At 41.9% G+C, this 10,537-nt stretch overlaps 1 protein-coding gene across 1 annotated transcript; it reads right to left on the bottom strand.

Moving 5' to 3' along the window:
- Positions 1-9,973: 9,973 nt before the first annotated feature.
- LOC139198040 (uncharacterized mitochondrial protein AtMg00810-like) lies at positions 9,974-10,324 on the bottom strand. Its single transcript, XM_070826278.1, has one exon. The coding sequence runs from the start codon at positions 10,322-10,324 to the stop codon at positions 9,974-9,976; it is 351 nt and encodes a 116-aa protein (XP_070682379.1).
- Positions 10,325-10,537: the final 213 nt, after the last annotated feature.

Genomic DNA, 10,537 nt, shown 5'->3' on the forward strand with positions numbered 1-10,537 from the left:
GAAAATGGAGAGACAATTCTCACCCATTTTCACCCAAAATAAACCCTTAATCACATTATGAATATTTTGTTATAAAGTCATTTATATAGTCACTTCTTTAAGTGACCTAAATAACCAAACAACCCTAATTCATCTTCATGGCCGGCCATATAGGGATTTATGGGCTTTTGGGCTTTAATGAATCTTTATTCATTAAATTGTCATACAACTTAAGTTAATGGGCTTGACGTTCGAAGCCCATTGGGCCTTAAGGTCCAAAACTATCCCGAAGTCTTTAACGAACTAATTCGTTTGATTAATTAACATATTAATTAATCCTTGCCATAAATAAATGATTAAACCATTTAATCATTCTTACTCATTTCCGTTTAATCTTCAATCTCTACCTTTTATGGTGTGCGATCCATTAGGTTCCTTTTAGCGAGACAGTGGGCGATTAAAACAATTTTACATCGATTGTGAATTGAAACAATTTTCAATTCTCCCTTTAGTGGTTATACACGTATAGGGCTTCCACAAACCATGGTTGACGCCTAGCAGCATGTCATGGTTACCCAAGCTAATCAGAAGAGGATAGAGAACCTATTCAGTTCGGGATTACAAATGCAATACGGTCTTTCTCTAATCTAATACTCTTGACCACATTGTTTGGTATGATAGTTTATTTGTTCATGTCTACTATCCAATGTGAATCGTTTGCTTATATGATTTCCTTGAATGTGATTTGGAACACATTCCACAATCTCATTCATACTCTGGCCAGAGATTCCAAATCATATCATAGAGTATTCTCCCTCAACTGTTTGAAGGTTAGAGATCCCTTGTTGCGCATTCACTTGTCTCCATGACTAAGTGGCTTAACCCCAACGATGCCGTGACACCCCGAGGGGGTGAATTAGACATAATCAAAGATTAAGGACTTAACCACAAGACAACTGTGATGCCTCAGGTCAAAGGACTACTTTGCATTATCCCAACCATGAGTTCTCATGTGACATGGAATATAAGAACTCTTCGTTGATCACGTTCAGTGAACTCATTCTCTTATTGAGCACCTACGTACTTGTCTTGATGTCACACACACCAATGACTCGAGACTAGTCACTCTCCCTGAGAGAAGACACAGTACGTACTGATCTTAACGGACTGTCAATGCCCAATTGGTAATCCTATGATCAGGAACATTTAGGATGTGTCTACGAAAGAATGGTCTCATTAATCTAACTTCATTAGATTGCATTCTCCCAATCACATATTCCTTGGACTTTATCGTTTAAGCATATAACATTTATATGAGACGGCTCAAACAATAATCTTTGCCCTTTATATGTTAAACTAGATTAGTTTAACATTTGAAATGTCCGTAAAGTATCATCATATGATTGGTTTTAGGGCACATTTCCAACATGCTCCACACCAAAAGGAATCTTGGTGGTGGAATGAGGAGGTACAAACAAAGGTGAAGGCTAAGAAGGAATGTTGTAAAGCCTTATACAAGGACAGGACTGATGAAAATGGTGAAAGGTATAGAAGAGCGAAGCAAGAGGCGAAGAAAGCTGTGAGAGAAGCTAAGTTAGCGGCTTATGACGACATGTATAAGCGACTAGATACCAAAGAATGAGGGTTGGATATCTATAAACTAGCTAGAGCAAGGGAAAAGAAGACAAGGGACTTAAACCAAGTGAGGTGCATCAAGGATGAGGATGGAAAGGTTCTTGCTACAGAGAATGCGGTCAAAGACAGATGGAGAGGTTATTTTCATAATCTTTTCAATGAAGGACATGAAAGGAGGACTTTTTAGGGGAGTTAAGTAACTCAGAAGAGTGTAGAAACTACTCCTTTTATCGTCGAATCAGGAAGGAAGAAGTGGTTGTAGCTTTGAAGAAGATGAAGCATAGAAAAGCAGTGGGCCCAGACGATATACCGATCGAAGTGTGGAAACTCTTGGGAGAGACAGGTATAGCATGGCTCACTGACCTTTTCAATAGGATTTTGAAAACGAAGAAGATGCCAAATGAGTGGCGAAAGAGCACTTTGGTGCCTATCTACAAGAATAAGGGCGACGTACAAAATTGCATGAACTATAGGGGTATTAAGCTAATGAGTCATACAATGAAGCTCTGGGAGAGAGTCATTGAGCATAGATTGAGGCAAGAGACACGGGTTTTGGATAACCAATTCGGGTTCATGCCAGGGCGCTCAACCATGGAGGCAATCTATCTCTTACGAAGATTGATGGAAAGATATAGAGATGGGAAAAATGATTTACACATGGTCTTTATAGATTTGGAAAAAGCGTATAATAGGGTCCCAAGAGACATTCTTTGGAGGATTTTAGAGAAGAAAAGAGTACGAGTAGCATATATCCAAGCTATAAAGGATATGTATGAAGAAGCAAAGACTGCCGTAAGAATTCATGAAGGACAAACCGAAAGCTTCCCCATAACTGTAGGATTACATCAAGGCTCATCCTTAAGTCCTTACCTTTTTGCGTTGGTAATGGATGAGTTAAGAGGACATATTCAAGATGATATTCCTTGGTGTATGCTTTTCGCAGATGATATAGTGTTGATAGATGAAACTCATGAAGGGGTAAATGCGAAGCTTAACCTTTGGAGAGAAGTGTTGGAATCTAAAGGTCTTCGCCTAAGCCGATCAAAGACAGAATATATGGAGTGCAAGTTCAGTGCAAATGGAGGCCAAAATGAGTTAGGGGTGAGGATCGGAGATCAGGAAATACCAAAGAGCGATCGTTTTCGCTACTTAGGATCTATCTTGCAAAAGAACGGAGAATTAGATGGAGATCTCAACCATAGAATGCAAGTTGGCTGGATGAAGTGGAATAGTGCATCCGGCGTGTTGTGTGACTGCCGTCTGCCACTGAAGCTCAAGGGAATATTTTATAGGACGGCAATAAGGCCGGCGATGCTGTATGGCACAAAATGTTGGGCGGTGAGGCATCAACACGTACACAAAATGGGTGTAGCGGAGATGAGGATGCTTCGTTGGATGTGTGGGCACACGAGAAAGGATAAGATTAGGAATGAGGATATCTGAGGTAAAGTAGGAGTAGTCGAAATTGTAGGAAAATTGAGAGAAAATCGATTACAGTGGTTTGGACATGTGCAAAGAAGGCCTACTGACGTTCCGGTTAGAAGATGCGACTACGGGACAGAGGTTCAGGGTCGAAGGGGTAGAGGAAGACCTAGGAAAACTTTGGAAGAGACTCTAAGAAAAGACTTAGAGTATTTGGATCTAACGGAGGACATGACACATGACCGAGCACAATGGTGTTCTAAGATTCATTTAGTCGACCCCACTCAGTGAAGAAGGCTTTGGTGTATTTAACACAATACGTTGAAATGAAGCAAAGCTTATTTATTGATATCTTCGATAAGTTACAAATATGTACATATACATGAGTCAAAATAAACAAACAAGAGGGAGCCTTCACAAAGGTTGCTTAGGAAAAGTCTCAGCAGTCGGTAGAGCCCCAGAAAGAGAAGGCACCAGAGGGGGATCATTCGGAGCCTCAGTACTGGACAGAACCCTAGTAGGAGGAGGCATCGGAGGTTGATCATTTGGAGCTTCATTACGCGGTACAGCCCCAGAAGACGAGGGCAATAAATGCCTTTGGAACAAACCCACAAACCGCTGATGATCAAGTAAAACCTGACCATCAGATTCCTTCATCTGGTCAAGCTTCCTCTTCATGTTTGTAGCATAGTCATGTGCGAGCCGGTGCAACTGTTTATTCTCATGCTTGAGCCCTCTAATCTCTTGTTTAAGACTCATCACTTCAGCCGCCAATGATTCAACTTTGTGGGTTCGAGCAAATAGGCGTTGGGCCATATTAGACACAGAACCTGCACAGTGAACACTTAGAGCCAGAGAATCCTTAACAGCCAACTCATCAGACCGTTTGGAAAGTAGTCTGTTATCTTTGGGAGTGAGAAGGTTCCTGGCCACCACCGCAGCAGTCATATCATTCTTCATCACGGAATCCTTAACGGTAAGAGGACCAGTAGGGGATAAGAAGGATGGGCGCCATATGTTGTCTGGAGAAGGCGTGGCTGCCTCTTCAACAAGGTTCAAGTCAAAACGACGGTCAGAGGGGCTAGACATTTTCAAAGGTGTTGAAGAGAGAAAAGGTCGGACAAATCAAGATATTAGAAGTGCAAGAAGGGAGCTTCTACTTGTAAAGATTCAAGTGTGCTTTGGAACTTAATGCCAGCCTCTATAAAAATCTACACTCGACGGAGCTTCAGAAATCGAAGAGGCGCCTGCCTAGAAATCCAAGAGGCGTTTGCTTTCTCAAAAGCTGGGCTGCTCAGAGACCACGAGGGTCGATCTCAGAAATCGAAGAGGCGTTTGCTTTCTCAAAAGCTGGGCTGCTCAAAGACCACGAAGGCCGATCTCAGAAATCGAAGAGGTGCTGACTTTCTCAAAAGCTAGGCTGCTCAGAGACCACGAGGGCCGATCTTAGAAATCGAAGAGGCACCTGCTTTTCTCAGCCTTGTCAGCACCTGTCACATGCATACTCAGCTTTGTTGAAATTACGGGCATTCTGTTGAAGATTTCTGGTGAAGTAGAAAGCACGTGAATCTTACTGTTCAATCATCCACTTTCCACACGCACCATCAGCTCATGGGTACCACAGATAACTTTGCCAAAGATCTCTGACAAAGTTTAGACACATGAAGCTTGCAGCTCCCACTACATCGCTATGACCAAGAAGGGTAAAAGAATAGCAAAGAAACAGCACTAGCAAAGTTTAGACACATAAATTTTGAAGGTCTAGCTACCATATTATTACCCACAAGGGTAAAGAAACAGCACCACTGCTGGATAATTGGAAAGTCCCTATGTGTCAACCTCTGTGCTCCGTGGCAAGGTAGACTAGCAAACATGCCCAACCTTTACTCACATTCGAGAAAACACTCCCAACAAGATTGCTTGCTCCAAAATCGAAGAGGCACCGTTCTCCGAATCTCGAGAGCCAGACTCCCAACATGATTACTTTCTCAAAAATTGAAGAGACACCGCTCTCCGAATCTCGAGAGCCAGACTCCCAGCAGGATTACTCTCTAAAAAATCGAAGAGGCACCGTTCTCCGAATCTCGAGAGCCAGATCCCCGATAGGATTGCTTGTTCGAAAACCGAAGAGGCACCGCTTTCTCAACTTCGAGAGCCAGATCTCCTTGGATAAAGCTTGTCTGTAATCTTCTCACGCAACATCAGCTTTTTAGATACCACAGACCACTTTTTCAAAGTGCTCTGACACACGTGAAGCTGGCAGCTCCCACTACTGTGCTATGACCAAGCAGGGTAAAGGAATAGCATTACTACTTGTTGTTAGGAAAACTCCTATATATGTCGACCTCCATCCTCAACGGACAGGCAGACCTGCAAAAATGCTCAACCCTTCCTCATATCTGAGAGGGCACTCCCAACGAAGCCTCTCGAAATACTCAGCTTTCTTTCCCCCCAATAATCCCTCTGCAAACAAGCTACACCAGAGCAAGAATATCTCATATCATCAGGGTTAAAAGCAAGAGTATCCCATATCATGTTTTTTCCTTGTCTTTTCCTTTGGCCTTGTTCTTACCTGCAAGACAAGGAGAAAGAGAGCAATCAGTCAGCATTTGGAATCAAGCTTCTAGTCAGGAACTGACTGCCTGGAACCCCTTACCTGATTACTTACCTGGCATTGCTCTCGAGTACTCATCTTCAACATCTTATGCTTCCAGAGAAGATACCACATCTGCCTGAGGAACAGATAGGGCAAGTGAGAAGGATACAAGGAAGCATGTGAAGACAAGCGTAACAGAACACGTGCCGATACATCCACTACTTTGTCAACAGTAAAAGTATCCCATATCAGCAGGGTCGAACGTACTCTAGATTTGATGGACTTGTTTTGACCTTCAAATTCTTCAGTCGGCCTTATACTCTGGAGGAAACCAGAAAATCCTCCAGCCCAGTTCAAGAATAAGTCTGGAAAGTTACTTCTTCAAAAGCAAAAGTATCTCATATCATCTATACTCATTTTCTTCTCTTTATCCTTCATGCTGCCTGTAAGATAAGGAGAATGAGAACAATCAGCCGGAACTCGAAATCAAACTTCTGATCTAGGAGTGATTGCCTGGAGCTCTGATTGCTTACCTTGTCTGTTGCCTCTTTCAGCAGATCCCCTAGCTCGGCAACTTGGGGGACTCCTACTACATGGTTTGTATCGCGCTTGACCAAGCCTGAAACTACAAGTAAGCTTCAAGTGAAATTGATACATTACCTTGTGCATCTCCACCAGTTAAGATACCACCCCAATGTAACTGAACACTTAAGATCATTCTATCAAAGAAAAATATGAAATCGAGACCTGATTGTCAAATTTGGAGATCTATGAGAGAAAATGACCTTTTTTTTTTTTCCTCCCAATTATGTGCCTTATCTCAATAGGTGAATCATGCAAGTGAAAGACCTAATTGAGAAATGTTGTCACACTAGGTGAAACCAGTTTGGGTTTCTGTTGACCCTAGAAACTACAAAGCCTACGTGGCGCGCAGGCCGAGTAATTAATAAGCTAACTACGTCCTTCGGTGAATGCGGGGCGTGCCAACTCGTCGGCCGAGCTCGGCCGAGGAGTAAATTTGTTGATGTTGCGTTGGGTGCGCGGCTGACTTCTACGTCTTGCGATTGCGGCCGAGAAAGGAACACGTCTCGGCCTCTTGGGCTCTCGAACCTGAAGACAAGGTTACTATTCTTACGAAGTTCAATATCAAATTCGGCTTTCAATGTGCCGAATGTAATAACATGTAACACCTCACTTCGCCAAGAAGGCTGATGAGATGACCTCGACCAATAAGGGTTCAGAAACCCTTCTCGACCGAGACTTGGATAGGTAATCAACCGTTCTCGCCGCAGTGCTGTTGATGCCAACGGAAGATACTGCGAGACCGATTGATTCTACGGTGACAGAGCTATCTATGCCGACTTAAGATATCACCGGTTGCTTCCACAGTGCTGTTGATGCCAACGGAAGATGTGTCAGCAAAAAGGAAAAAGAAAAATCACAAGTTGTGAGAATTTGCGCAAGGCAATTTTGTGTTGATTTGCAGGGGGCTTTTGAATGATGTGCAACCTCTTCTACTTATAGCAATGGCTCCCCCCAAGGTCGAGTTAAAAACCTACTCGGACTAGGTTTTCTTCCCCTGATCAGCATCAACTCGACCAGTCCTACCTTCACTAGGACTGTGAACCTAGTCCTTTACCTGAGCCGGATTCGCTTCCGGGTCCTGCCAAGACTCCTTATTGCACTAGGATTCGACCTCTTGCGTTATGACCTAGCCGCCCTAGGTTTGGAGGCCCACGTACTGAACGATCCATGGTATTCTTGTCGCAAGGCCTTCCGGGCCGAGAATGACCCTACACTCGGCCCAAACTGTTTCACCACTTATTTAGTGACACCTGTATCAACTATTAAATTTAATTATTTATTTATATCCACGATTCTGTTTGGTTTGGTTATAAGTGGTTCTACCAACATGAAAATCGGAATCGGAACCAATATGAACAGTTCATCTAGTTCTTGAACCTATGTTGACTTTTTTTTGTCAACACGGTTTATTTTGTCGCGGTTCGATTTGGTTTCGCTGGGATTTTGGTAATTACGTGGTATTTGGGGCCAAATTGCGTTATAAGTCAATGGCGTGATTTTTTGTACTCGGATAGTTCGGAAGTGAACAAATTTGAGTTGGGTTTGATGCTTGGTTAATTTGATGTTGAAGTTCTGTAAATTCTTTTTATTTAGCAATTTGGATACAATCCTTGGTTAATTTGATGCTGACTTTTTCTAATGCCGTGCTCTATAATCCTCCTGGTAATCCTTTTCATCATCTGGCAGAAAGCCTGAATAGGGTTTTTGAGATGAGATGGGTTCTTTTAGATGAGAAGTTGCGTCATGGAAGCTCCAAGGTTGAATCAGGGAACCCTTCGAGTGGGCAAATTACAGGGTTGTTCTGGTCATAATGAGCAAGATAACCAATGAAGTTCTTGAGAGGTGAAACTTCAGCATTGACACCGGCAGGGAGGTCGTTGAGAAGAGTAGGGATGACAACAATTCAATTTGAAGACGGAAATAATATGTCCCCCGTGTTGCATGAATCTACAATTTGTTTTATTCATTTCTGAATCATGTTTCATTATTTTCTTTTGTTTGATTTAAGCGTGTCGAGGGAAATGAGTGACAAGGAAATCATGAGGGAGATTCAAGCAATCATGAGGTAGATTACTTCGAGCAGAAATGTATCGCAGCAGAAATTTATTTTATATGGTCAATTTATCGTGGTTTGAATGCATAAATCATTGATTTTTGTGGTAGAAGAAATTTATTTTATATGGTCAATTGTTGTAGTGCCCACACGTGAACTCATGAAGACTTGAAAGCTACATCCAAACTCCTCAACGTTCGTTTGGAAGTGGAAACAGACAACTGTTATAGGACATATTTTAGGATTTTAATACGTATTTTAAATTTATTAGTTTAGGTTTTTTTCTAAGATAACTTGTAGGTGATTTCGTTAATATAAAATATTTCATTCAATTCTTTTACTGTTGTACGCCTATTTGATTAAACGATCTAATGTTTAGAGAGAGAGAGGGGGCCGGCAATATTGAGGGAGAAGAGAGAGTGATTTAATTGTGAGGTGTGTTTGATTCATCCCATTGTTCCATTATTTATAGTAGTAGGATAGGTAAAAACCTTTCCTTTAGGATTACAACATTAAATAGGTAATCTACTCCTAATAGGAATATAAGATACATTCCCATATCTACTAGGATTTACACAATCACATTCCTATTCTAAATATGACTGCAACACTCCTCCTTGAGTGTGTAACTACTCAATAAACCATCGCATCAAATCTTCAGTAGATAAGGTAGAATAGTTAATGAAGTCAACGGTACAACTGGTGATCGCGAGTCTCAAATTTATTTGAAGTAAGCATTTGTAGTAAAACTCACAAAACCTTGCTATGGTAAAACCCAAGGCATGGGGAAAACCCATAGACTAAGGAGAAAAGTGAGAAGCATGCATAATGTCTAAAACAAATGTCAAATAGGACGAAAGTAGTGAACTAAATGGAGTATGATCTTCCCAGGATGGGTGCCTCATTAAAACCTCATTAGGTAGCAAAAACCCAGTGGGAAAAATGCTCCTAATCGTAGAAAAAAGAGTACATTAAGCTCATATGAGTATGCTTCTAAATACTTAAGAGAACTACAAGCGATTCAACTCAGATAATTTACGCATACCAATTCCTTGGACGAGCTTCTGAAAAGTAGACTTGGGCAATGACTTGGTGAAGAGATCGGCCAGATTGTCCTGGGAACAGATTTGCTTGACTTCAATGTTCTGATGCTGCTGCTGCTAGTGTGAGTAAAAGAACTTCAGCACTATGTGCTTGGTGTTGTCTCCTTTGATGTATCCCTTCTTCAACTGCTCGTTACATGCTGCATTGTCTTAAAAAATCGTCGTAGGAAGGTCAACGACTGATGTAAGACCACTAGTGATTCGAATATGTTCCATAACTTCTCTCAGCCAAAAGCACTCATGCGATGCTTCATGCAAGGCGATAATTTCAGCATGGTTCGACGAAGTCGCAACTAGCATTTGCTTGGAAAACCTCCAAGATATAGCGGTGTCTCCAACAGTAAAGACATAACCCGTTTGAGAACGTGCCCTATGTGGGTCAGACAGAAATCCAGCATCTGCGTAACCAACAAGGCGAGAATCAATCCGAGGACTATATGGAGCGGCAACACTTGAAGATTCGCGGGTATAGAACAAGTCCAAATCCGCAGTACCCTTGAGGTAGCGGAAAATGTCTTTAACACCATTCCAGTGCCTGCGTGTGGGTGCATTGCTGTATCTTGCCAAAAGATTCACAATGAAGGAGATGTCAGGTCTAGTTCACTGAGCCAAGTACAATAAAGCCCCAATTGCACTTAGGTAAGAAACTTCGGGTTCTAAAATCTCTTCTTCATCATTCTTTGGACGGAAGGGATCTCGTTTAACATCTAGAGTTCGAACAACCATGGGTGTACTCAAAGGCTTCGCTTTATCCTTATTAAAATGACGCAACACCTTTTGAGTGTAGTTCGATTGATGTACTAAGATTTCATCAGAACAATGCTCGATCTCCAGGCTGAAACAGTATTGAGTTTTCCCAAGATCCTTCATCTCAAATTCCGATTTCAAGTGTGCGGCAATTTCCTCAAGCTCTGCGGGAGTCCAGAATGTGAGTTCTTTATGAACACGCATGGGCATAATTCGTTGTTCACATAACCCTGACTTGTCAAATATTCACTCAGACGGGTATACCACATTCGTCCGGATTGTTTCAATTCGTAGAGTGACCTCCTCAACCTAATTGAGAGAGTGTTCCATGGTCAAGAACTATTTGAACTAGTCAATGGAAGTCCTTCTAATGTGGTAGAAACTAAAACACAAATTAAACCCTATAAATTATGCAAT

Source organism: Malus domestica, chromosome 08 (genome assembly GCF_042453785.1).
Source record: "Malus domestica chromosome 08, GDT2T_hap1".
NCBI lineage: Eukaryota > Viridiplantae > Streptophyta > Magnoliopsida > Rosales > Rosaceae > Malus > Malus domestica.

What these genes read in the sequence shown, in the direction of transcription:
- LOC139198040 (XM_070826278.1), bottom strand. Translation starts at nt 10,324, where the DNA reads ATGCGTGTTCATAAAGAACTCACATTCTGGACTCCCGCAGAGCTTGAG.